This window comes from Pagrus major, chromosome 16 (assembly GCF_040436345.1).
Source record: "Pagrus major chromosome 16, Pma_NU_1.0".
In the NCBI taxonomy this organism is placed as follows: domain Eukaryota; kingdom Metazoa; phylum Chordata; class Actinopteri; order Spariformes; family Sparidae; genus Pagrus; species Pagrus major.
In genome coordinates, this window is record NC_133230.1 from 21207441 (window position 1) to 21235394 (window position 27954).

General features: G+C 43.4%; 2 protein-coding genes across 2 annotated transcripts; one reads left to right on the forward strand and one right to left on the reverse strand.

The window, feature by feature from the left end:
• Window positions 1-882: 882 nt before the first annotated feature.
• Window positions 883-23068, forward strand: btbd7 (BTB (POZ) domain containing 7). Its single transcript, XM_073483480.1, has 11 exons — window positions 883-1191; window positions 7713-7941; window positions 10139-11281; window positions 16392-16600; window positions 17153-17228; window positions 17635-17795; window positions 17910-18053; window positions 18527-18716; window positions 18941-19119; window positions 19334-19738; window positions 19866-23068. Exons 2-11 carry the CDS (start codon window positions 7860-7862, stop codon window positions 20640-20642), a joined length of 3366 nt encoding a protein of 1121 aa, XP_073339581.1. The 5' UTR covers window positions 883-1191; window positions 7713-7859; the 3' UTR covers window positions 20643-23068.
• A 77-nt stretch (window positions 23069-23145) lies between these two features.
• LOC141010460 (putative E3 ubiquitin-protein ligase UBR7) lies at window positions 23146-27905 on the reverse strand. Its single transcript, XM_073483438.1, has 11 exons — window positions 27706-27905; window positions 27258-27391; window positions 27109-27169; window positions 26928-27023; window positions 26777-26830; window positions 26567-26672; window positions 26326-26471; window positions 24382-24576; window positions 24089-24245; window positions 23898-23959; window positions 23146-23676 (listed from the first exon to the last, which is right to left on the reverse strand). Exons 1-11 carry the CDS (start codon window positions 27811-27813, stop codon window positions 23593-23595), a joined length of 1203 nt encoding a protein of 400 aa, XP_073339539.1. The 5' UTR covers window positions 27814-27905; the 3' UTR covers window positions 23146-23592.
• Window positions 27906-27954: the final 49 nt, after the last annotated feature.

Consider the following 27954-nt stretch of genomic DNA (forward strand, 5'->3'; position numbering starts at 1 on the left):
CTTCACTCAGATGAGGAGCAACCAAACTTTCAGCCCTAAAGCCTTTAATAATAAAACTTTTAACATAATAGCCTCTGTAACATTTTATTAAATGACTTCATTGAGAAACTCTCACATCATGTATTACATTACAGAAGTAGTCTACCGATTAAAACAGTGTAGTGGTGTCGCTCTAGCTGCATGGGGTCTGTAGAATAAGTGGTTTTAAATGTTAATATAAAAGGTCATGGCCTAAATTCTTGTTATATTCCACATTACAGTATTTTAACATAGACTGCCCTTTATGAAAGCGATACAAGTTAATGAATAATAAGAAATATGGTGCTTCATTAGGGAACTGTGCGTATTTTTAATTAAACTACGTATTGCATGTATAATTAGAAAGTATACTTAGTCTTCTGCACGGTTGATGCCATTTTTATCGAAATGAAAACGTAAAGGAAGGCTCATAAAATATTTTGACATGCATGAAGCCCACTTAATCCCCACTGCCATAAACACACCGCTAGAGGACGCGCGCAAATGCGTTTTTGGCCAAGTACTGATGCGCCTTTGGACCAGGCGGCGTCAAGCTGCCGTGCAGAGCAAGTACAGGAAACAAGGTTATTATGCCTCCAAACTAAAGGCGCCACAGAGGCGCAGGGCAAGCTTACCTTATCAAATGACGGACATTTCCATGATTTTCAAAGAGATCTTTGTCGAAATGAGCCAAATCCGAATACTGAGCATGTGACTGAAACGTCTTTTATCGGACGTGTATCTTATTGTTCAATGCCACATTGTAACGCACCGATGTATTATTTTGAAACGCATGGCCGGAAGCGCCGTTTCTTATTCCAGCTGGCTTGGTACGGTTTGCATTGGGATAGGCCATAACAGCCACCCAACAAGGCGTTGTGCTACTATGGGGAAATACCGAACCGAACCGCGAATAAAAACGGTCTGGGTTTAGTTTTTAGTCGAGGTAAATGCTGGAAAATGGCCGGAAAGTCGACGCAAGTGGGAATTATCGCACATTAGGGATCAAATGTGGACGCTGACGTCGAGCCGTGCGTAATGAGCAGAGTTGGAAAAAGAAGGTGTTGAGCTGCATTTTTTCTCCCTCTGCCAGGGACAACTTGGGTCGGAGTGCTGCTTAAACTACGAGGCGATACGAAGAAAAATACTGCCCACGGAGCCCTCCACTTTCTGGTAAATATTTTCTGACCGCTCGCTTTTCAACAGTTGCATCGCATCCTGCTCGAAGTAAAATTGCTGTTTCCGAGGGGGTAAAGTCAAAGCGACACAGCAGAGATAGCTTACCCTAGCCTCTGAGGATATGCTACTAATTACAGGGCTGTGGTGAATATGACTCCTCTTGCTGGGCTGTCGGGAAATATTTGGACGCTACTTCCCATTTTTATCAGCTGAGACAAACAACCTACTTGGTTTTTCCTCTTACAGGCACTTTTTTTAACCGAGGCTTCCGCTGAGCAGCGATAGCCCAGCAGCAGCAGCAGCAGCAGCAGCAGCCCAAAGAGCAACAATAGCTCCGCGTTAACGTAAGGCTAACAAAGCCATCGCAAATCATGGATTTCTGTGTGCACGGGCTGCACATATACACACTTCTTTTGTTTGTGTGAGGCCAGATCGAGAGAAAAGTTCGGCATGAAGGTGCATTTTCACTTTGCAGATACACCTACATGTTGCTGTTTATTGCCTCTGTGTCAGATAGTTGTTGATGGGTTGTGCTATGGCAACAATGTGGCCTGTCACACGCAGTCTGTGGCTTTCTTGTGCATAAGGGTTTAATTGTATCCAAATTCTAATTTCCTATAATAAGATAACATCCAGTTTACATTCAGAGGTCAGTGATTGCTCAGATTTGCAGGTTTCCTTTTGAAATGTGCAGATATTCTGTCTTGTCACTGTCTACATTATTTTTGCTTCACCCACCCAAAAGAAACATGTTTGCATTGTTATCTCGAAAGGTTTCTCTAACAATGTTTATGATATTTGTTGGTTTCACCTTTTCTTTAAGTGGCGAGGAGCCATATGCACACTGTGATAATCCTGTGATAATCTCACTAAAATTCTGCTTGGACTCAGCTTTCTGCACAGTCTGCCTTCCCCTGAAAGCGTGTCTTTCTGTTTTTTCCTTTGGAAAAGGTGCGTTCACTGCACTCTTCTGCATTAAGGTTTGTCATTTGACCAGGTTAAGTATTTGTGTCAGTGCTCCAGGGTCCTGTAATGATATGTAATTATTGGATGTACATGCTCAGAAGTCCATGACTGGCATGAAAGGCCGTGAGCTTGCAAGTACTTGCCACAGAGTAGCTGAATGAGCTGGACTTTGGCCTGAATGCTGTTTACTCTGGCCAGTTGGATGGAGAACTCAACAAGGAGCATTGACAGCTCACTTAAAATAAGCACTTATTGTTTCCTGGGCTGCCATTCATTCTCTGGACATTGGCTGACAGGCTGTGTTTGCATAGTTGTTAGTGTGTGCACACTTAACATTTGATAAGATGGCTCTGTTCAGTGAACCGTCTTTGTCACATTTGGTATCATCATGTTTTCTCCGAAAGCTCCAAAAATAAACAAAAAAAAGATGTTGATGTTGACAATCATGTGTGATATTCACCTTTTTGTTTGTGGATAGTGGCTTCCTGAGTACAAAATTATAACCAGCTGACAACAGGCCAACAATGTAGTCTGTGAAATGTCAAATATGCAGCACTATGCTTCATATTGTTGGTTGACACAGGCTAATCCAGAGGCTGCCCACCATGAGTCATCATTGTAGGGACTTTTGTTCCCTCCATCCGTCTCTGTCATTTCAGTGTGTTGCTGTTTCTAGCCCGTTCTGATTCCTGTAGTTTCCTGTAGCTCTCCTGGCACACACTGTAATCAGTCGAATGGCCTGATTAACTGTTACACTGATTGACCTGATTGGCAAAAACGCTGCAGAGGTAAGCAGTCCGCTTGGCCAATGAAACCATGTCTCTCCAGCTATAATTTCTGGGCAAAATATGACATCATTATTATTTTTTTCTGTTTTCTCTCCACCTGCGGCCCATATTCCGCTCGCACATCTTGCTGCGGGATGTGTGCAGACACATCGATACCGTGGAGGTCACTCTGTCAGAAAGTTCTGGTTTCTGCTCACTGCTGCGTTGCTTATTATGACCCTTTTTTAGAGCGCCTCTGATTGTATCAAATATCCAAAGAGTCAAACAGTCTATAATTACTGTTTGAAGCAGTATTTTTGTCCAGCTTGGTTAGCAAAGCACATAATAGCCAACTCTCCCCCACAGCTTTTGTCAGAGCAAAACTTTATTTTGTTATATTCTCCAGAAGCATATTATAAACTGCAATTATAACAAGGGATGAGTTGACATAATTTGATTGTACTTTTTATTTTAATTGGACAAGGCCTGCATCTTTTTTTTCTTTGTCTGGTAGTCAAAAAGTCATTTATCAACGTCTCTTCTGGGATAAGAGTGGCGGCACTTCAAGAGATAACAGCATGCCAGCAATGGACTAATAAATAATCCCTGTTGAAGACATTATATTGAAGAGCAGCTGCGCATTTGAGAGCTTTGACATAGAGCACTTTGCAGCTACTGTGTAATTTTAGACAGAGATGCATTTGGGGGATATGTTAAGCTGTTTCTAGAGTTGCTGCCCTTTCAATCAGGTCTGCCTGTGATACTGGCACAGTGATTGCTCTTCTGAAGATTAGGGTCTGCATCATTGAGCCTAACAACAAAGATTACTTATCAGAAGGTGGTGATTTCATCATTTCATCATTTCATTCTTCACATTCACAGTGGGACCAACAGAGAACAGCACTTGGGTTTCTTTGTGCCAGAAATATGAATTTCTCAATCATCTGCTACACTGCCCAAGTAATTCTTCTCATCATTTTTGATTGTTGAAGTCTTGTCATGTCAAAGCGGCTTCGTTACTGCTGTCACTTTGATTTAAAGTGTTGGCTGTGTGTGTTTCATTAGCAGAGCTTTGGTTAAAGGGGATGCCCCCTAAAAACCTGCATTCAAATTATAATAACGTGCTGCTGAAATTGAAGAAAATCCAGTTACCTACCTACAGCTTCCCTTTTTTCCAGCCACATTGAGGAAATCCACATAAATGATTGATAAAGTGCTTTGACTGTCATTTGAATAATACATCGGTCCTGTTCTTGTGCCAAGCATTTTTGTATGATAATGTTCTGTGGGAGGCTGGGATACTGTCTTTTAAACCTTCACAAGTGACTGATTTAGATAAAATAAAATTGTCAACTAAGGCAAGGTGAGCAGTTTGAAAGGTTGCATATGTTTGTGTATGTGCGTAGTGAAAGAGAGAGAGATAGGTGGGGGCAGGGAGTGTCTCCTGTCACCTCTCATTAGGGACGTATAGTCCAGCTCGGCCGGCGTCTGCCTCCCCCCTTCCTGTCTGTGGCACTGCCCTCCTCTGCTCCCAGCCAGAGCACAACAGAGCAGCAGACAGTCTAAACTGCAGAAAAGTGTCTCAATGTTCAACATCAGAGAGATCATGACAGAGATGCTGCTTACTGAATGGTGTGAGTCAGGTCTCAAGGAAATAGCTGTCCTAAATTATGCTTTTAGAATTCTGCACTGCAGCTGAAGTTAAATTTGGTTTGCTCATTTGAACAAGTTAAAGCTGCGAGTGTGCCGAGTGCGTAGAGTCAGAGGATTGTTCAATTGATGTGTTGCTCGCTTTGTTTTATTCTGCCTGTGCTGTGCTCCTTTGAGGACCCCCAACCCGCCCCTTGCTCTCCTCCCCCACCCACACCTTCTTTTGTAAACAAGACAGTATATATCTCAGGGGCTTCCTCCTCTCCTACATATTCAAATTCAATTTCTAATTTTGTCCAAATGAATTCCCTATGAAGATGGGGCTTATTTAAAGCAGTCTAATGAAATAAAGATCAACCAACATTTTTATTGGAGTGCTCCAGTGTGACTGCTTGTGTAGAGTAAGAGGCTGTGGTTTTCCATTGAACCCATGGGAGGCTGTGAAGTGCTGCTCTACAGGGGCAGACACAATGATTTATTAGTATGGTAGGCAGGAAAAACTAGCAGGCCGAGATAAAACGGATCTCCCATCACACTCCAGTTCTCCGTCTGGTCTCACATAGAAGAGAGACCGAATGTATGTATATATACGTATGTTTTTTTTATCTAGAGTTATTAAAAGGTGCATAGCAATGAAAATTAAATTTCCACAGCTCTTTATAATGTTTATAAAAGGGCATATTTATCCAAAGTTACCCAAGATGTCGGTTCCATGGAAAATTGCAAAGTTCTTGGGAAAATAATCAAAATAATCTGCTTGCTAAAGCCAGATATACTCAGTTTGTAATTAATAGCCTGATGGATGGAAAGTATGCTTAATTAATGAGGTGCCCTGTTTTCTGTTAGATGGTAGCCAGTGACAGTACAAAGGAGAGAGCAGAAAAGTTACTAAGGGCACCTTGACTGGTGCCATGGCTGGCAAGAACAGGCTAAGGGGAAAAATGGCTGTATGGAGCTATTTGCAGTTGCTCACCTCAGTCACACAGCGATGTCTTATTTTGAAGCATATAGATTAACGACCACCTTAAAATCTAATGTCTTGTCCAGTAGAATCAGCAATCATCAAGGTAAATATAATTTTATATGTCTTTCACAAAAGACAGTAAGTGCAGGTGTGCTAATAACATTATGGCTCTTGTTGTAAAGTGTCCCAGTAAGCATTGCAGTGTACATGTACAATACCAGGAACCTGACACTGAAGCAGCTAAATGGAATCCAGCCATCATTCATCTTATTTACCTGTGCTTTTCCCTCTGTTAACTGTTAAAATGGGAATGTATGTTTATGGCTTATCCAGTTATTAAGTACATGATCAATTAGGGCTGAACAACTGATCGAAATATTATCGAAATTGCATTATGGTAAAGTGCAATATCTAAATCGCAGGAAGAATTTTTTTGATAAAGGTAAAAGTGTCACAATCTACCATTATAAATGGAGCATAAAGTGACACACGGTGCTATGCACAATCTGATATCGCCACGTGGAATTTGTTTCTGGAACATCGTAATGAACGTTGCCCCAGGACAATCATTGACAGTGACCAATCATTTTTTTGTGAAGTCATTGTTTAGTGACTCAGCGGAAAAAGACCAGAAAAATAATCACATTAGGGAAGTTATCCTTTCAACCATGTGTTTTAATGTTGTGAAAGGGTTTATTTAAACCCAAACCGTATATAACAGTAAGTTCCAAAGAGATACGAATGCTGGGCTCCTTAGTGACGTCCCATTGTTAACCCACTCAGCCATGATGGCTCGCTTCTGATGCGGTTGTCGTTGCTCTTTTGTAAGGTGAAATCATGTTCCTGGAGCTACATTAATTATGATGTTCTTGGAACATCACCAGCATGGCGATATCAGATACAGCGTGGTGCTACAGAGATGCCCCAGCCTACAAATCATATTCTCAGGATATAATGGAACATGCTAATATGTAAAGACCCCAGCAAAAATCACCATGTATTTATGTAAAAGTACCATTTTTATTTTTGGTGTGGCATTTAAAAATGACTACTCCTGATACGAGCATGAATCATATTGCAGTCACAATATCTGTCAAAGTAATCGCAATATTATTTGTTTTATTTTACATATCATTCAACCCCATGACAGTATTTCATCACATTGCTGCAAAAATCATATTAAAAGTCCAGTATTGCAATAAACCCTGTCAATGCAACAACACATTAAGCAACCGCTGTCTAAATACATGACAAAATGTCTGACGCTAGACACATTTGCATCATCTATATTGTCATATCACCCTCCCCTATGACATGTAAGACACTAAGGTTGCATTCCCACATGACATCTCCCATCCACACTGCTGTTAAGCACTCAGAAGAGTTTCACTGAAAAACTACAAGTCATCACAGCTATGATGCAGTGCTTTGTCTGATTGTACAGACATGAATTGTAGAAATCCAACTTTTGAAAACTAGCTTGGTGATTCTTTAATAGGAATTAAATGAAAATGTCATACTAAGCTGCTTGGCTCTAATTGAAATGACCTTGGTCAATGAATTTTTCATTAAAATCGCAATATAATTATACACTGCATAGATATGAACACACTGAACTGGAAAAACGTCCAAATTATTTGTCAGACTTCAAATGTTTACACTATTAAAATGGACAAGATGGGCAAAGGCAGTGTGTTTTACCTTCCTCTGAACATCGTGTACATCTGCATTAGATTTGTTGTTGACTGCCAGTTGGTGTTTCCTGAGGGCTGAGCAGAGGAAGTGTCTGTTAACCTAAGTCACCGAAGAAGATTATAGATAGAAGCCCCAACACAAAGTCTTCAGATGAAGACTCAAAAAACCCTCAGCATTCAATTTTAGCACAAATTCCAGGTCTGTAAGATTGCCAAGGCAGCAATGATTCATGATTGCACTGGAATCAATGTGCCTGAAATAGTGTGATAGATCGTAATAGAGGCCCCTCTGTTCAGCTTCCTTAACATTGACGCCCCTGGCCATTCATTATCTTTGACAAACAGTTCAAACTCATCATGTTGTAATCCCTGTGAGATGTTAGTCAGCAGCTTTTTAAAAAAAAATCATTCACTGTTTGACTTAAACATCTCTCTTACTGTTCTTTCTGTCCTCTTTCATCTTCCCCCCTCCAGGCATGGCAGGCTGGGCCCGGGGCTCTGAGGACACTTCAGAGGATCCGCGCCTGACCCACGACTGAAGATTGAGAGGAATAACGTTGTCTGAGCAGAATGACTCAGCAAGAGGGGGGACCCCCGGATAGCAAGTGAAGAGAAGTGAGGATGGGTGCCAATGGATCCAGCTATCCACACTCATGCTCCCCACGCATAGGGGGAAATGCACAGGCACAGCAGACTTTTATAGGTACGTATTTTATTTTATCGGTGGTGTAATTACAAGCGTCGTGATAGGTTGCACAGTTAGCAAAAAGTCAGCTCCGTTGGATGATTTTGTATTTCCAGTTAGCAAATGATAAAAGATCTCTGTTAGGTGACCAAATTACCGAGTTTCCCACTCTCTTCTGAGCTGAAGTAACGTGTTAAAACTGTATTCCTGAGCCTAATTTGGCACCATGCTTCCCTGCTACAAACACAATGGGGGTCTCGCATCACCAAACTAACACTTTAGATGAGCTTAACCTGCTTCCATGGCAACTAATCGTGCAAGAGGTGAATATTTTTGTGCATGAGAGCTCTTGAACTGGACTATTGACTCATACAATGGACAGAGAGGCATTAAAAAGCAATCTGCAATGCATCTACTATTCTCCACCATGTGGATGTCATGAACTATTATGAAGGGCAGAGAAACATGTGTCCTACGTGGGTGGTTAACCAAAATCACATGAAGCATTTGATCTGTGCTGGTGGTGTGACGTGATCATGATAAGGCTGCTGGCTACCAGTCAGGAGGGAGCTAATCTGGTGTCATGATGGTCCCTGTGACCAGCTATAAGCTGCTTGTTTAACTGTCACATTTTCTGCAGAATGCCATGACAGCTACAGTCCAATTTCAGCAGATGTTATTGTCGAGAGAACATGACTGTATTACAGCTAGAATATTTCTGTATAACAAGTCTGAGATATAGGTTTTATTAGTTTGTTTATGTGTGTATATATATATATGCCCACGATAATGACAGTCATGATATAGCGATTCCACGATAATAACAAGACAATACATTGAGAGACAATAATAAAACAATACATCACGACATCTAAATGGTGTCAGTTTTACAGAATTTGACATGAACTGAGATGAAACGATGTATAAAAAAGTGAAAAGAGTCTCAGCTTGGTGTCTCTTTATCACACACACTGGCTGCAACATGTCCATGTGTGGCCTAACAGGTAATGGCCTGCATTTTAGATTAATTAGATGTATGTACTTTGAAATAACATCTTTTAAAAAAGACAATTTCAAGCTAATGTGTTATGTGGGGTTTTCTACCCGGAAGAAACAAACATTGTGATTCGGTCTGTCGATAATCTGATTTTATCTCACTTTCAAATAGGGATGGTTAAAAATGGTTTGTCAGGTATTAAAGCTACAATACGTTTCGTGATTAGTCAGAATGACAATGTTTGCCTCACAGTTTTCATTTTCACTGAATAAGCCATCTAATTCATGATGATGATGTGACATGTTTTCTGACATCTGGAGAACAGGATTTGTTGGCCAGGACATCTCTGCAGCACCACAGTACCTCATTAAAATGCTGTTTTGTCACACATTTTGCCTTTATAAAAAAAAATAATTGCAGCGTCCAGGTTGGAGCGATTTCAATATTATTTCGATTAATTGTTCAGCCCTACTTTCAAAACGATTTTCCCTCTGAGGTCTCTGTAGGCTCCTTTTTGCAAGTGAAAGTATTGTTAAAGGAACCAAATTATCTCTGTGGCCCCTGAGACGTCTGAGGTTTACTCTGAGCTCTATAGCTGCTCGGTTCGAGCTGGCCTGTGCCACAGATGATTCACAGTGTTAGAATGATTACTATTTGGGTCACACTGATGGATGCTGAGAGAGGGGCGGGCAGAGAGGATCTCCTTGGCAGTGCTCGATCTGACGTACAAGTCCCGTCTTTCAAGCCAAAGACAACTGCTATTTAGCGTAATTGATTCGAATGGACTGAAGTTCATTGAGAAGAACAAAGCAGGACAAAGTTTTCTGGGAGCTAATTGGTCCTTAGTCTGTGATGAACTGTAGTTTGGTCAAAAACGAAACAAATAAAGGGATTCTGTGTTGTTTTTTTCCACTGTTGAACTACATCCAAATGCTTTGGTAGCTGGGTCAGGGTAGTGTGTGCTTGGCCTGACGGCACTGGCCACACCACAGGGGTGCTAAAGGCAGATTGTGTTTCTAGCAGTCTGGCCTCAAGAGTGAACTGGTGTTAGGGTTAGGAAATGAATGTCTCACCAGAACTATATTTTTCAGGAAATATCTAGAAAAAAATATCATAATATTGAGAGGTTTCTTACTTTACATACAGCAGATAGATTTTGGTATGTTTAAACGCAGACTTCATCTTATGAAGCTAATATGCATTGTGTGTTCTTTCCAGGGACATCATCCTACTCTCAGCAGGGATATGGCTGGGAGTCTAAGCTATACAGCCTGGAGCACGGTCATGAGAGGCCCACAGACAGGAAGAAGAAGAGCCTTGGCCTGGCGACCCTCAAACGGAGGTTCATCAAAAGGAGGAAGTCGAGCCGCTCAGCAGATCATGCGCGGCAGATGCGGGAGCTTTTGTCAGGGTGGGACGTCCGTGACACGAACGCCTTGGTGGAGGAATATGAGGGTACAGCAGCCCTCAAGGAGCTGAGCTTCCAGGCCAGCCTGGCACGTGCTGAGGCACCAAATTTGCAGAGGGATCTGGCTGCCCTTTACCAGCACAAGTACTGCACTGATGTGGACCTCATCTTCCAAGGTACTTGCTTCCCAGCTCACCGGGCCATCCTGGCTGCCCGCTGCCCCTTTTTCAAGACTCTGCTGTCCTCGTCCCCTGGCTATGGAGCAGAGGTCCTCATGGACATTGAGACGGCAGGCATCGATGTGCCCATGTTCTCTGCCCTACTTCACTACTTGTACACTGGGGAGTTTGGGGTGGGCGGAGCGGAGGACAGCCGACTGCAGAACGTTGATGTGCTAGTGCAACTTAGTGAGGAGTTTGGTACACCCAACTCCCTGGAGGCTGATATGAAGGGCTTGTTTGACTACATGTGTTACTACGACGCTCTGCTCAGCTTCTCCTCAGACTCTGAGATGATAGAGAGCTGTAATGAGCGAGGAGCTGTGGCTGCAGCACCAACGGGGGGCTCCGGAGGCAACGGGTGCCCCGGCACCCCAGATGAGGACCTTCGGGCTCATAAAGCTATTCTCTCCGCACGTTCTCCTTTCTTTAGGAACCTTTTACAGAGGCGCATTCGCACAGGAGAAGAAATGACAGAGCGCACATTGCAGACACCGACCCGCATAGTTCTGGATGAGTCCATCATCCCACGGAAATACGTGCAGGTTATTCTCCACTGCATGTACACAGATGCGGTGGAGCTCGGGCTGGTGCTGCGGGGCAGCCCCTCAGCAGGCAGCCTCGGTGAGGTTCAAGCCCTGGTGTCTGGGGGCCGTGGAGCCAGCACACGCACAGAGGAGGCCATGGAGTTGTACCACATCGCTCTGTTCTTGGAGTTCAGTATGCTGGCTCAAGGTAAGTCATAATCACACATTTTTACAATGCACATACTCACAAATCAATAGTAGGTGACATGATAGAAAGAGAGATGTTCTCTGTAGACCTCTTTTGACTACAGCCATGTTATCCATGCTTAGTGGTGCTTGTGAGTATGGTTGGGCAATATGACCTTAAATCTATATAAAGAAATATTATCTGATTGTCCTGTTACAATACAGTAAAAAATAAAGATACTGGACTTTTGTCTCAATCCCTGTTAAAATATTTGTATTGATTGTATAGACATTTATATACATTTTTGATATGAGCCAATAGGAGATTCATGATGTTTCAATAAATGCGATGGATTTGTTAAACTGTCCAGTTCTGCTTTTGAGCATAGTCTGCCTGATTAAGTAGTTTCATTCCTTAATAATGTGTCCACTGATTATCCAATCAGCCTGGACAAATTGTTTTAAACAGTCAGTACCACCTTTGTTAATGTAGTTCACCATGAATTTTCCAAATGAATTTGTCAGTCAGTTTTGGTTTCTGTGGATTCAATAATGAGTTGGGTAGATTTTTGGTGAATGAATGCCTCTCCAGAATCACGCTTACTTTAATCTCTCCCTTCATGCACCCATATAATGTGTCTCACACTTACTGCCTTTAATATTCCACCCCTTCCGTAAAACCTCATTGTGCATATGTTGGCATATGTGCAATATGGCCGTGCAGTCAGAGGCAAGTGTTAAACAGCTTGGCTGACTGCGATGGGTGTTAGAGCTGCGGCTGCCAGTAACAGATTGATATAGGCTGGTCTGTGTCTCCAGGGGCAGACAGCTTACTGTCTGATACATGCAGCGCATCTGAGCTTCTGTCAGCAACACGTCACTGGTTGTCTACTTCATTACTGGTCTATCTTTACTCAGATGACACTGTCTGACTCGTGCCACTGTCTCAGAATGACCTCAGTAACATGTCAAAGGTTACAGCCCTGGCTTGACATGAGCCAATCACTTTGTCACTCTCACCTCCTTCAGAGTGGCACGTCTGAGCACTGCCCAGTTTCAAACACACCTAAAAAAAAAAGCTCCTTTTCGATCAGGATAATAGGCTCACCTGGTAGATCAAGACTGAGTCCTTACCCGAGTGTCTCATGTCATTGCCTCTCTCTGTCCTGTGGCTTTCCGGTCCTTCTCCAGCTGTCATTATCCAAATAATCCTGAAATGCCAAAATACATGAATATCCTTTGTGATATGCAATACTTGAAAAAGTACTGCATTTGGCCTGTCATGACTGTGTGAATCCAAAGCGGCTGTATGACTCAACACTTTTATCATATCCTATAACCATCTTATCTTTCACAGAGCCACGATGATAGAATTAGTTTGTCAAATATTGAAAAGGTTATATGAGCTGCCTTAAATGTTTAAAGCGTACAATTTCCACTGCCTCAGGCAGTGTAATGACATCAAAACAGCATTACTTCAGTTTTATTAACACGACACGAGGTACACTAATTTTCAGCATATTTAAAATGAACACAATATAGTTTGTTGTGACTCAAAACACTTCAGTGAAGCTGTTTTACAGTAAAATCCCTCTAGTGACGCCCTCTTTCTTTGTGCCTTGCTTTTATCAGATTCCCTGTGGCTGAAAGGCTTTTACTGTGAAGCAGCTGCAAACACATAACAAACTCAGGGGCATTTTAGCCTCTGTGTGCGCTATGCTAACACACAGACTTATAAAACGTGTTATGAATTGTCGACTATTATATTAATTGACAACTTTTTTGATAATTGATGGTTTTAAGTCATTTATAAGTCCGTTTTTTTAACTCCTCTGACAGTATACTGAATATCTTTGGGTTGTGGACAAAACAAGACATTTGAGGACGTCATCTTTGGCTTTGGGAAAAAACTATTTGACATTTTTCACAATTTTCTGACATTTTACAGACCGAACAGCTAGATCTAACTCGACAATGAAAATAAGCGACAGTTGCAGTCCTAGATTCATCTATAAATTATTGCAGCGTTTTACAAATATTTTCTGTGCAAATTAACACTCCATTATTGATAGAAATTTAGTACATCATGCTATCTCAGTGGGTATGGATGTTTGGCTATTTAAGATCGAAAATGACAAAGCATCCTGTCCAAAGGAGAAGATACACAAAGAATTGCAAGACATTTCTTGGACACAGTACACTCTACAATATAAACATGCTTGCATAATATATGTCAAAAGCACAGGATTAGTTGTAGGCAGTATCTGAATTGACTGTCTTGACTGAAGGGCCAAGAATCAATCACTTTTTGTTAAGACCTGTGCAGTGATCTGTATAGCTGTATGTAATAACCGGACACTAACCCCATACACACAGCTGGTCAGACACCACCTCCCGCCCTCAAGCTCTAGTGTCGCTCTCAGGGTCACTCTAACAGCTTAAGCCGACAAGCAGGCAAATAGTGTCATCCCCACACACCATCACCTCATCTTCCTTCCCATCCCCCCACCCAACAAGCCCTTACTCGAGGGTATTTATATCCCCTTTCCTCCCTCTCCCACTGTGCTGCACCACTCTAATCAGTTCCCATGAAACCTCATTGTGGAATGTGGTGAGATGGTTGAGGTTGACCCGGTGTCATTTCATCCCAAATTCCCTTTATTTGTCTATTTAGCAACTTCCTGTTATTACCCCTTTGGAGATCTCTCCTTTATGCTCCTTTTTCACATTTGATTAAAAAAATCTTCCAAACTCCGAAGAGTCAAGTCATCCTGGCGTTTGTGAATTGATTATGAAATGAGTCCATCCCACCGCTGGAGACTTTAGTAGCTGCCACGTCTCTTTGGGAGGCAGCAGAGAGGCTTAAGTCAGGGGTTTCATATGGAGACAGGCCTCTCATCTGTCACACTGTGTCTTCCCCCTTGTGTGCTCCTCGACTGCTACCCTCCGGCTGTGTGAAGTTTCTTTCCCGTGGAGGTTTTTGTGGAGTGGTTGAGCTCCCCTTATTAATTCTCAAGATGTGTATCCCTTTATGACTCCATCTCACTCAAATAGCAACCAATATTAAAAGCCTTATTAATTTTTCAAGTGCACCGCCGGGATGATAGCCAGTTGGTGTGGTTTCAGCAAGCACTGTAGTACCTCCTCAACCTCCATGCTCAGTGACTGACCAGTGCGTTCACTGCCCTATCCTGCATTTGGAGTGTGTCGACAAAGTCCCAGTCCTTGAGTGATCATCATCAGGCATGATTTACATCTGCAGGATTGTTTACAGGCCTTGGAGTGCAGTTGATGTTTTAAGTGGCTTTGGAGACTATGTGCTCCATAAACACAGAGCTCCAAATAATAACAAAAAGACAAAATGCATGCGCCCCCCTCCCCAAAGTTGGAGTAGTGTAGAGCTGGCTGTTGCTGTCCCTGCTGTCGTGTTGATATTCTTGTCAGTCGGCTAAGCTCCAGTGAATGTGGTGAACCACCCGTGGAGAGAAGGGGAGGCGGGTTAGTATTAGATATAATGCTGATTCTAATCTCCAGCTCATAATAAAAGTGCTGCGTTTTAAAAGACTGGCTGTCGCTGTGAATTCTAATGGGCTAACACAGAGCAGAGCTGTTTGCTTTCCTGTGCCACCGGTCCCGAGTGGGGAATTGTCTGCCTTTGTGCAAATGTGCCTCTGTCTGCTTTCAGGAGAGGGCAAAGATGCAAAGGTGAAAGACTGACGGGAGCAAAAGCACTTTCTAAGAAGACAGACAGCGCAGGGACAAGTGGTTGGAGACGGGAGGCACAGATGCTGGGAATCCATTCCCTCTTTCAGTCTGTTTATAGCAGATAAAAAAAGGCAAAGTGCCTGGGTCCACATTTCAACTTCATCTGTCTTCTTAACGACGCAGGATTTCCACCCTTCGTTTAAAACACTGCGGGTGTCTGCTTTGCATTTCTCTCACTTGCTATTATAACTAAAGGCGCCTGAAAGGGGAAGTGCCTCACAAGTGTGCGCGTCAATGCATGTATGTGTGTGTTTATTATTGCTTATATGGGTGTGTATGTTCATCTTAAAAATGTGTGAGCTGTGCTTGGACGGATATGAAGCCCCAGCTTCAAAAGCAAAAGCAAGACTGGAGCCATCACTCTCATGTCTGGTGTCCAGTTTCCCAGAGTGGATATTTCAAAGTGGTGGTTTGGGGGCGGAGAGGCAGCTCAGATCTTTCTAGTTTAAGATAAGAGTTTCCCAGAGGAGCGTCGCTACTGGCCCAAACATGAGCTGATGGACAGGATGGCCTGGAATGAGGAAGTTGGCAAGCTTGTGTTTCAGCTCAGAGCAGCTCTAACTGGACGTCAGTCAGTCTGGCTTTATCTCCATAGATGTCCGTTTTGTATTAAACATTATTGATCAGAGAAAGGCTGAGAATAAGAGCCTGCTGATGCTCTGGCGTGTTGGGGTTTGGCATAGATAGCTTGCCCTAGCCAAACATATGCTAATCCGTGTGGATGTTAGGGAGTCTAATTCTGCCTAAATGGATCCCTCTTGAAATAAGTGTGAGTATGAGTGCTAGTGTTGGCTGAATTTTCAAAACTTTTATTTTAAATGGTGAGAGCAGCAGGTACATAATTCCCTAAGAACTTCTGTGGATTTTTAATGCATTTTTGAATTAGGCACACAAGTGTGTTCACATTTGGGAAGTGTGTGTGTTTGTGCACCGGCAGCACATTTCCTCAGGCTGCTGTGTTTACTCATCACGGTTAAGAGGAGGCAGCTTGAGACTGAAACACATCAAGGTATCAAAGGCATTTCTGTGGGTTGGTGTGTTACAGAGTTAAACCACTGCCTGCTGTTCTGGTATGTGCTCTGATTTAGGAAACGCAGCAAGGAGGATGTGGGGGCTACTAGGGGGAGACTCCCTGGGTCAGTGAATATGAGTCAAAACTACTGAAGGTCTGGCGGTGGCTGCAGAATTACTGCTTGTATTCTAATAATCATTCACTTAAATCACATTGTATTTCTTTCTCTCTTTTTTTAAGCTTATATTAAATATTAGATTTCTGACTAAAATATATGTACATGATACATTTGTGCTCATAAACTTGATTGAATATCAAGTTGTGAATTGCTTGTCCTTCTCTTTGTTTTTCCCAGGCTGTGAGGACATTGTTGTGGAGAGCCTGTCTCTAGACTCACTCGTACCCATCCTGAAGTGGAGCTCCCAGCCGTACGGCTCCAAATGGGTCCATAGGCAGGCCATGCACTTCCTCTGCGAGGAGTTCAGTCAGGTTGTCACCTCAGATGTTCTCTACGAGCTTAGCAAGGAGCACCTTCTCAGTGCGATTCAGTCTGACTACCTACAGGTAAGGAAACAGAGGATCACCCATCAATCTGTTGTCATTCTATGACATCTCACAGCATGGAAGATGTATTTTTCTGCTGTAGTTGTAATGTTTACTGTGTGCCTGATTCGTTCACAATGTTAGTGTGGTAAAAATACAGTCATGGCATACACACAAACACAATCACGCACTATAAACATGCACATGCACACACTGGCAACATTGGGGGTCTCCAGAGTTGAGACACAACATTCCCTGAAGGGAAATGCCTTCAAACCCAGAACCTAATCAAAGCTGAGCTGTCATCCGCACTGCCAAGCTATGCTGGCGTCAGACCAGATGGTTGAGGTGAAGTGTTGTAAGCGAACCACACAAACACACGAACCAGGCCTGATACTTGCCGGGACATCTACTGAACATATTGCATTTTCACCTTAACCTCATTTTACAGCTTCCCAGTTTTGCTCTCGACAATATCTAACCTTGTCCTAATAATACTTTTGTGTCGTTTTTCTCCCTGTCCTATATCTCTCTCTGTGTCTCTCTTTCTCTGTATCTTGGTCTCATTCACAGGCGAGTGAACAGGACATTCTCAAGTATGTTGTTAAGTGGGGCGAGCAGCAGCTTATTAAGAGGATGGCAGACAGGGGTAAGATAATACAGTCTATAATTACCCTCTAAGCAGCCCCCCTAATGGCTCTGAGGAAATTACCCACTTACCAGAGCCTCCAAAATACACTTAAAAGCATTTCAAAAAGGAGCCAAACTTTACCCAAGTCAGCAGGAAGTGGCCTTGGTCATGTGTGCTCTGACCTAGTAAGCATTTGTCTAATGTACGGTTTATAGTCAAGGTTATTAGCCATCATATTGTATGCTAAAAACCTGCAGGAAATGCAGTATTTGTACATAATTTGTTTAATTGAATTGACTGAATGATGTGAAAATAGCCAGCAGCTTTAAAATTATTAAAAGCATAATCATAGATAAAAACAGTCACGGTTATATGCATTATATTAAAAAGCTGCTAATGGCTATTCTTGTCCTCATTTACCCAGAGCCCAACTTGTTGAGCGGCACAGCCCACAGCGTAAACAAGAGGGGAGTGAAACGGAGGGACCTGGATGTGGAGGAGCTGAAGGAGATCCTGTCTCCCCTCCTGCCCTTCATCCGAACTGAGCACATCTTACCTCCCAACAGTGACGTCCTGGCTGACGCGGTCAGTACTCCTTGTCTGCCTTTTCTCAGCTGCTGTGTGCGTACGAGTGTGCACCTGAGTCATTGTGACCTTCATAAACTGAGCAGTGATTCACAATCTTCTCCCTGTTCACAGCTGAAAAGGGGTTTGATAAGCACCCCTCCTTCAGACATGCTGCCCACAGCTGAGGGGGGAAAAGCCAATGCCTGGCTAAGGCAGAAGAACGCTGGCATCTATGTGCGCCCCCGCCTCTTCTCTCCTTATGTGGAAGAAGCAAAGGTATGGCTCATTCACTTCTGATTAATGGAGCTTCCAGATAATGCAGGAAGCAGTGGATTATTTGTGTCCCATATAGCTATCATCAAAGAGAGTAGAGGTTCTGTGAAGAGGACAGGCGAACCATTAAAAGCCTGCAGGAAATTTGTGGACCTGTTCATAGCTCAGACGTGCTAAAATAATCCATGCCCAGTTGTTGCTATGCATACTCACCATTTTTAATAGTTGCTTCCATCATCTTGACTGAAATTCAATTTATGTCCATTTGCACACTTTTCCCTAATAACTTACAGGCCTTCCCAGGGCCATGAATATTTATGAACATATCCCTAGACCAGAGAGAGTCATTATTAGATGAAGTGTCAATCAAGTGGAACTAATTTGCAGACCCTGTTAGTGTCCTTGAGTTGCACCCAGGACTTTTATTTTTTAGAAGTTGGGGTCTAACTTACCCTCTCTTGTCTACCTGTCCTCAGTCTGTCTTCGATGAAATGATGGTGGAGCAGACAGACCTGGTGCGTTTGCGATTAGTGCGCATGTCCAACGTCCCAGACACGCTCTACATGGTCAACAACGCTGTGCCTCAGTGCTGTCATATGATCAGCCACCAGCAAATGGCAAGCAACTCCTCCTCAGCTCCATCGGTTGTGGCAAATGAGATTCCAGGTAAGAAAATTTGTCGTTGAGGAATGGTCACAGAAAACTGGCGCTCATATCAGCAAATATCCAAAATGATCAAGGACACTTAAATGTTATGCTGTTCTGTGGCTGTTTCTGGGCTCCCCAGGTGTTCCAAAACAATTTTCTAAATTGATAAAAAAGTGACTGTTATTAAGTGAAAGACTGAAAAATCCATCGATGTCCGTGTGGGTTTTGTGTGCATCTTTCAGTGCCTCAGCTGTCGGTTGTGAAGGAGATGATTCGGAGGCTGCAGGAACTGAGACACACAGAGCAGGTCCAGAGAGCTTACGCCCTCAACTGTGGTGAAGGAGCCACCGTCAGCTATGAGCTGCAGCTGCGGGTCCTGAGGGAGTTTGGCCTGGCGGACGGAGCCACTGAGCTGCTCCAGGTTAGCAGAAAGCAGAGTTTGTTCCCGAGGGTTATAGGGGCATAAGATGGCTAAGGCTGCGATACTAGCAGGGGTGGTAGCACACACAGACCTCAGTAATGCAGCAGTTCTGAAACAAACCCAGAGGGATAAATCTTTTAAAAAAAACATAGGGTGTGCTTTGTCAACACCAGAATAAATATGGATTATTGCACTCCTGTTTTTGTTTTTTCAGAACCCCTACAAGTTCTTCCCTGATGAACGGTTTGGAGATGAGAGTCCAATTCTGGCTCTGCGCCAGGTGGGTCGGTGCCGAGTAAACAGCAGCCCAGCCATGGATAGCATGTTCACAGAGCTGGAAGGGGTAGCGGGCTTCCACCCTCCCCTACCTCCCCCTCCTCCCCCATACCACCCCCCTGCCACACCCAGTCATGCTCAGCTCAAGGGTGCCTGGCGACCCCGTGTGCCCATGCCGACCCCCACCCGCTCCTTCTCCTACCCCTGCAACCGCACCCTGATCCAGCGCCATGCAGCCAGCAAGCATGGCAGCTCAGACTACTCCTCTGTGCCCAGGCCGCAGCCCCCAGACTGCACCAACCCACAGGCTATGGGCAGAGCTTTGCTTTCAGAGCGGCAAGTGGTGAGTTTGTATTACTTCCTCAAGTTTTTTTGTTTATTCAAATGTGGGTATCACGGTTTGTGCCTGGGATCATGAATAGCTCAATTGCCTGGTAACCACAAATATTTTTATCTGTTTTCTGGTGCAGATGAGCATGGAGCCTGTTATGAGGGAGTTCATGCCTGACATTGCACTGGGAGTCTCGGTCATGTCCCTTAGGGAGCAGCACATGGCAGAGATGGACAGAGAAGGCCCTCACAGCCCAATGGGCCCCTCAGGCCACCATCTGCCCCATGGGCCCTGCCCTTCTGTCCGCCTCAGCCACGGCCATGGTCCTGGACATGGCCACTCTTGCAAGAGACACGCTCCTGAGCCCAAGCTGGAGGCTCAAGCAGAGTTCCCCGACCTATATGACTTCTCCTGCCGACCTGCAACCCCAACCTCCTCTCACCCTCTGCCCTCGTTTGCTGGACCAGACCTCTACAGCCACAGCTGCACCCCCTCCAGCTCTTATCCACCCCCCTACATTTCTGACTCTCAGTCCCAGGGCCACCCGCAGGGACGGACTGCCCCAGACCCCCTACGCCTGGATGTCCTTAGTATGACCTCTCAGAGGCATGATGGAGTCCTTGCCAGCCCCTCTGGGGCCCAGCCTCGGATGGGACACAACTCAAGGGGGCGATCGAATGAGACAGACCTGACTCATGGCTTAGGCCATTTACGGTCGCCCAGTGGGAATATGGACAGCTATGAGGAAAGGCACACAGGACCTAGAGATGCCCCAGAGGAGATGGTTCTAGCTGGAGAACCACCAGGCCTGGGGCCTCTCCAGCAGTCTCACAGGAACAGTGTCAGCGAGGAGATCGCCAGAGACCGCAGGTCACCCAGCAAGCCTGACTACCCTTATAAGAAATCTGCACTTTAACCCCAGTTGAGGACCAGGGGTTGAGTTAAGAAAAGGGAAAGCATGACGAGTGGCTGTCCATCACAGTGGACGTCAAAGCACTAAATGTGTGCCTGCGTATATGTGTGTGTGTTTGAGAGGAGCAGGGGAAAAGGGTGGTCGATGGTTGCTATTTATAGGATCTGTCCTTTTGTCCTACCTCTATCACACTGTGCTATCCATCACACAGTCAGAGTATGGAAAGAGTAAGAGCTGTAGGTTAATTGTTGATGCCTGTATTTGATCTCTGCAAGCCTGCCCAGTCCTGCTGGTTTAGAGGATGACTCAGGCTCAACTGGGATGGATTGGTCTTGAGTTTGATTGTAAAGAAAGAGGTTAGCTCTACGCTGTGTGAATCCTGCATGACGAGGTCACAACACTAGATGTAGCTCAGTTATGAACTGATGGTCTTACAAAGACTACATTCACAGGTTCTGTTGTCTCTCTATTATTTTCAGCATAGAATGGGGAGACGGCAGGATATGAATCTCAATTTACACAAGCGAACAATGGCAGCCAGTCCCAGACAGAGTATTGTGATAAAATCGTATGTAAATTCGTCTGGCTGTATTGTTTTCCTCCCATGACTTGTATTTCCTTTCTTCCTGTAGCATGCCTATAGCAATCCACCTGACTAGTTTTCCTCTCCTGGTTCTGCAGTGCTGATGAGTAAATGGACCAAGGCTTGGTCACACAAAGCAGGAACTGGATCTGACAGGAAGTAGGTCATCAGAGCTTGTCACTCTCCTGTAACCCAGTCTGATAATTGTGTCAGGCTTTAACTCTCATGACCTCTGAGTGTCTAGCTTAGATGCAGACGCCTGGTGTTTTCAGAGAGGGTTGTAGGGTTTCTTGCAGCTGGAACAGGTGTGTGTGCGCGTGGTTTGTGTGCAAGGATATCTTTGATACACACAGGTGTTTAGACAATCTCAGTACTGTACACTCCCATCTATAGTCAGGTCTGTTTGTACATATCAGAGAGTCTGAGAGTGGCTGCATTCAAGAGCTCCCTCTTGTTCTGTTTAATCGTATAGCATCAAGTAATCAAATCTTAAGCCTTAATCAGTGCTTGGAATATTCAGTTTTAGCTACCTTCAATTAAGTATGATGTCACATCCCAACCCGTTAGATGCTTATTTGACTGTTCTGTTCAGTATGGACACACTTTCAGCAGTCTTTCTGGCTGGTAGAGGTGAGGTTCACTTTAAGCCGAATGCTAAAACCATGCATATACATCAGGCCTCCATTTTGTCACCTCATGGGAAATTGTGGACCTGCGTAGCCAGTGTTGATACTGTTAAACATACTGTTAAAGAGCCGCTGCAGCTCCAGAACCGTGCAAGTACACACAAAAGCCTGTCACAGCCAACAGCTGGAATACAACCTCACATTTGAGTATCATTGCACTGTAGGAGCCACCTGTATGTTAGCTGAAGGGGAAAAGGAGCAGATGAATTTCGAACAAAAAGGAATCTTGTATTGAAGAGAAGTTGCCGATTGCTGGCTCATACTTTCCAATGGAAATTGTATATAATGAATTGAGTTCCACATGTTCTGATGAATTTTTAATGGTTTCTATCACATTTTAGTGGTTGTTGAAGGTTTGTGTTTTTACTGTAGTGGACAACACTGTGTACTTGTCTTTGTCATGAACTCTCACTAAGAATGTGTGGTATAAAACATAAAGATTGTGTCTGAGAATCTATTTTGTTCTTAAATGTTATGCATTAGGGCAGTTCGTTCAATGTTGTAGGTGATGTGGATTGCCATGTTTGTAGAGATGTTTTGTTTTTTTTCCCTGTTTTCCTTTTACTTTGAAAGTAACAGGAATATGTAGAGCATCTGAAGACATCAGCTCTCAGCTTAGCAGTGATGAAGTTGCCAAGCAGAAAAATCATTTTTCCATCGAGGTTGCTTCATGGGGAAAAAATGCAAAACTCCAGATTCCTCCCCATGTTCATGTCGGGTAGTTGTTTTATTTTCCAGGACAATGTTCCATTGAATAAAAGCCCTTGTTTTGCTCTTTGCTGTAGAGAAGTCAGTGCCTTCCCCCGCCTGCGGCTGGGCTTTTATTGGAGAAGTGACTTTGATGTCTATGCAAGCTCTTTTCTACCAGCTTACCAGCCTGCATCAAATAGTTCTCTCTGAAATCTCATGTAGCTCGTTTTGTGTACAGTGTTATTTAGCACCTTTTTTTTTTTTAATTGAACCATCTGAAATGTGTGATTGCTTGTGTTGAATTCTAACAGGTACATTGTACTTGTATGGTATCATAGAAAACATGTTTGTAGATTGATATTAAGTTGCATTTAGTTTCACTGAATCTATTTTTCTACTGTCACCTCAAAAGGTGCATAACAGTGGTCAACTTGGGCATCCTCAAAATAAACTGGTTTGATATTATGGAATTCATCTGATCTCAGTGGGGTTCTTCTGTGCACGAGAAACATGTGAGAACTTTATTTGGAACATGAATTCACAGAAATTAGTAATATTTCTTCACATCACTTTTACAAACAAGAAGAATTTAAACACAGTGGCGTACTAAACATGTTCACATGTATACACATGGCAGCATCATGGTCATGTGAAGTACTGTTACGACATATCAAGACAGTTTAATCTTTTTAAAGCAATACAGTGCTGAAACAAAATTTCTTTTGTTCATTAATGTCTCAAGTAAACTTTAATTAGGAGCTTCAAAGTTAAGGCATCATTATAATTCAATATGAATGAAACGGTAAACCCGAAACCCACAGAAGTAACCCGTTACAACAATAACCCCCAAGTCAGTACTCTTTGCACTAATTATTCAAGCTTTAGGATCACATTGGTTGCAGCGAGAAGCCCTTTTATTCAACAAAGAAAAAGGGGTCATCCCTAAGTTCCACATACATTCAAAGCACCATACGATAGCAGCTTGGCCTCCTTGTTACTGGTATCCTGCACTGGTTCGGCGTCTTTTTTTGGCCCGCAGCTCCTCAAAGAACTTGTGTACGGCTTCGACTGTGACTGTCTGGTAGAGACAGGGAAAGAATGGTTCAGGTTTGAGATTTTCGACCAAATATGAGGATTCTTGACTGCAATACTTCACATTTGTCAGCTAAAATCAAACCAACAGTGCCCTTGGGTAGATAAGTAAGCACTAATGGTATTTGATTAATAAGTATTTACCCTCATATGTCTTGTTATGTTTAATTCTACCCATCAAGACTGTATTTTCACTCCATTTCTCACCTTTCCTTCAGCAGCACACTGCTCTAGAAATGCACTGATCGAAGTTGTCAGCTCGTTGAAACCTGAGGGAAAGAAGACATGATTAATTAGTCTCAATCAATCGCCTCTCCCATAAATCTCACTCTACGTGATTACATGCCTGGAGGAAAACTGACCCCACATCATCTTCTTCCGCCCTCCCCCGTGCTCACCGTAAATGACCTCCAACTGCCGTACGCGGTCCATCGAGTTCGTCAGTGCCATCAGCGGGTGCTGCCCAAACGGCTCCTCCATGCCTTTGTTCTCGTAGGCCAGGACAGTGTCAGACTGATCCATGAGAAACTGCACCTCTGCAGCCACATAGGCTTTCTGTGACACACGTTCATTAGAAGAAGAAGTCCTCATTACACGGTTACATGCACCAGGATCACATGTAAAGCCAACACCTGCAAAGAAGCTGTCTGGGGCCTTCATTATCATCTGAGAGATAGTGTTTGTGGACTACCTTGCAGCTTGTGCAGGTGCAGAGCTCGGAGCGCCAGCTGTAAGGCCAGAACACGGCTCCCTGTCTCAGCCTCTCCGGCCCCTGGACCTGCAGCTCCTTTAGCCTGCATGTCACAGTTTTGGTCGTGGCCTTTGCGGTGATGCCTGTCATCTCATCATGGGTCCGTTTGCAAGGGGGACTCCTGTTTTCCGCTTCCTAAGACACAAATAACAACACATGATGGGTGAGTTATACTGTCCAACTGGCAAGAAGAGCAGGTGATAACAAATGGGCTTCTGTAAAACATCTCAGCACTGCAGACTCATCCGGGGAAGTCTCGGGGCGACTGACACGATGAGATGATTGGGCGATGAAAATCACCAGTTTACAGTAAGCTGTCCTGTGAAGCCTGGCCAAAGCCGTCTACAGAGCAGGAGAAGCAGAGCCTCATGGGTCATTTCTCCCCTAATTACCCAGAGGAGGGGAAAGCACGTTAACAGGAGCTGGAGCCTGCTCTATAATCTGCTCTTTACCCTCCAGCCCCATCTTGTGGCAACAAGTAACACCAGTTGCCATGAAGGAAATGTGCACACTGCACAGTAAAGACAAATACTGTCTATGAGGGGCCTATTCCTCTCAAATCCCTTTATTACAGAGTGTGGAGGGTAAACAGGCAAACTATCAGAAGCACTCACCATGAGTAGAAAACATCTGTCAACATGGATACAGATGAAATTCAATCTTTATATTATGTATAGAGGGACAATACCCAGTGACCAACAAATAGAAAGACATGTAAAACCTGATAAATGAGCCAGAGTTACAAAGAAAGGATATATTACATTATCTGCCTTTTTACAATAAATGCACAACTTCTCCAAAATAGTGAATATGTACTTAACTTACCACTTTACTTTATGTTTCCTAAAATTGCAACCATTTATATATATCTCTCCTAAACCAACCATGAGCACAGTTCAACTGAAATATAACCAAAATTAGTGCTGCATGATTAGTCTTGATCTCCGGATGTAAGAAACCATGTTGGTACAGACCCCAACAAACGTCACATTATCATGATTTTAACAGTTTTTCAGTGAAAATAAAAACTGTGATGCAAAAATGATCATTCCCAATAATTGTTAATCATATCGCAATCGTTTATCTGTTAAAATAATAACAATATGTTTGGGTTTTTTAATCATACTGTGCAGCCCCAACTAATTCTATGAATTGAAAAGTAATAAGAGGAGATCTAAATTTATTCTTCCTCCATAGGTTTCATTTACATTAGGGACACTTTTTGAGCTTGCAACAAGAAATACTGACTTACAAATGAGAGCTAATACTTTGCTCTCCATCAGCACCTGCAGTTCAAACTGGCTGCTGTTGGTTCTGGTGTGAAGTATGCATAAATTTGAACCAGGACCTAATATGTACAGTCGGCTATTCTAAGGCTACGAAACAGCCTACAACATGTACAGGAAAACAGTGACGTCCTTGGCTTCCCCTAATTTCTGACACATGTTTTTGTGCAGAGCTAGTGGAGTATGATGACGCTGCTTCATATCATACAGGAATTATTGTAATTACAGGCTTTCAACTTCTAAATTACCATCATGTCCACATTCAAGTTGCAACCGCAACTGGGAAACTTGGATTTTTCTGAAAGCTCCAATGTATTAGGCTTCGTAATGTGCAAGTTCCAGAAAGCAAAACAAACATGGACGCCTCATGACAGCAAACAACAATCGCCAAGTGTAATTGAGCCCAATTTTATGGATATTGTATTACATTGTCAATGGACAGTAATCATTTCCATTTCTACCAGCCACAAATCCCATATGACATGGAAACAGACTAAGATTTTGTCTCAGTAGGTTTTTCGTGTTGACTTTAACACCCTGCTATCCGTTTTCACTCTAGATACAGCAAACAGACGGTCTTATGAGAACCCTTTCTTACCTCCTGCTTTGTGTGCTCAGCACTGGTAGATGGTTCCTCCTCCCTGCTCTGACTGGGCTCAGTGTCTCTTTCCTCTTCTGCTCCTTCCTCCACATCAACTTCTACATCTTCCTCCTCAGGATGACTGACACTGATCACAGGTGGTGCTAAAGGGCAACATCAAATTAAAAGAAAGTGATTCTCTGGATTTGACTGTTAAATGTAGGCAAACTTAGACATGTTTGTTTGTAAAATGAGCTACCTGCAAAGTGAGCAGCGTACGTCCACAAGAAAGGAGCCTTGTTCATGCAGCCCTCACAGACCATCTCTTGCAGCTCCTCAGGATCCACTACAGTGCAGCCCAGGTGCTGTCAAAGACAAACAAAATGAATACACAATGACATAAAATGTAAACTAGAGTCAAAATAAGTGCTCGAAAATCCTTGCATTTCAATAACATGACTTAACTTACCCTGTTATGGAACCAATCCTCACAGACGACACACTGGATCATCTCATCGTTGGTCTATCGGGTCATAAAAAAGGTGTTTTGTGTAATAACCGTCGACAAACATAAACAGCAGATTTCATTCGAATAATGTGAGATGAGGTAAAAGGAGTACCTGGTCGTCTGTGTCTGGATACGGTCGGTCACACGTGCAGTAGCACCCGTTGAAGTTGTGGTCGTAATGATTTCTGGCGTTTTGCTCATCTTTGGCCTGTGAGTACAAGAGATACCAGTCAGAACATAAATAGCAGAAAAGCTGGTATGGATATAAACAGTATTAAAACCAAAGGACTCACAGGAGCTAGTTGGCAATTGAATTCCCCAAACTTGCTATTTCCACAATCACAGCGAAAATTCCTGCAGCGTTAAAACAGGATGAGGGATAAGTTAGGAGAAGATGATAAAGAAAACTGTCTTTTCTGTCAACACACAAACAACTGATTACCTTTTGGTGTACAGCTCAAAGATGTCGTGTCCATCATGGCATTTATTGGCACAGGCCAGACAAACCCCTGCAGGCTCTGCAGCACTGGGAGTGCAGGTGTTGCAGGCAAACACAGCCTGTCTCTTCACATAACCCTGGAACCATAAACACAGGAGGTATAAATACACTGCAGAAAATAGATAATTAATGAAATGTCCTTTGATGTAATAAATAACCACAGTAGTTATTTTTGTCTGATCAACAAAAGGACTTGCAAACAAAAGGATTTCAATATATTTTCAGTCTCGAGTGGCCCAAAGGAACAACAAACCCTTAGGAAGAAATCACAACACAAACAGTCACAATGGACACACAACACTACATGTAAAACTGCACTACTTGTATTCAGATGAGGCGGATAGAAGGCGGATGCTGCAGTCAGGGCTGCGGTGCAGGAAGCTTTTCTTACCCGGGAATAAGAGCAGTTTTCTGGGTCGCTTCCAGCCAGCACACACAGAGCCTTCTCGAGCTCCTCTTCGTTGATATCGTCAATGTCTGTGTCTTTATTTGCTGCCATTGTGGTTGATAAGAGAGAGTAAGGAGGACACAAAGACACAGACACACACCGGTGAGGGCAGCAGCAGGACAACAGTGTTGACAAATGACTGTTCCGGGCGGGAGTTTGGGCCCAAACCACGTGGAGGAAGTGACGCAAGAT

Excerpts from the sequence above, each read along its gene's own strand:
- LOC141010460 (XM_073483438.1), bottom strand. The coding sequence starts at position 27,813 with ATGGCAGCAAATAAAGACACAGACATTGACGATATCAACGAAGAGGAG. Across the intron at positions 27,392-27,705 it reads AAAACTGCTCTTATTCCCGG|GGTTATGTGAAGAGACAGGC; the intron begins GTAAGAAAAGCT and ends TTATGGTTCCAG. Across the intron at positions 27,170-27,257 it reads TTTGAGCTGTACACCAAAAG|GAATTTTCGCTGTGATTGTG; the intron begins GTAATCAGTTGT and ends TTAACGCTGCAG.
- btbd7 (XM_073483480.1), top strand. The coding sequence starts at position 7,860 with ATGGGTGCCAATGGATCCAGCTATCCACACTCATGCTCCCCACGCATA. Across the intron at positions 11,282-16,391 it reads GTTCAGTATGCTGGCTCAAG|GCTGTGAGGACATTGTTGTG; the intron begins GTAAGTCATAAT and ends TGTTTTTCCCAG. Across the intron at positions 19,739-19,865 it reads TGCTTTCAGAGCGGCAAGTG|ATGAGCATGGAGCCTGTTAT; the intron begins GTGAGTTTGTAT and ends TTTCTGGTGCAG.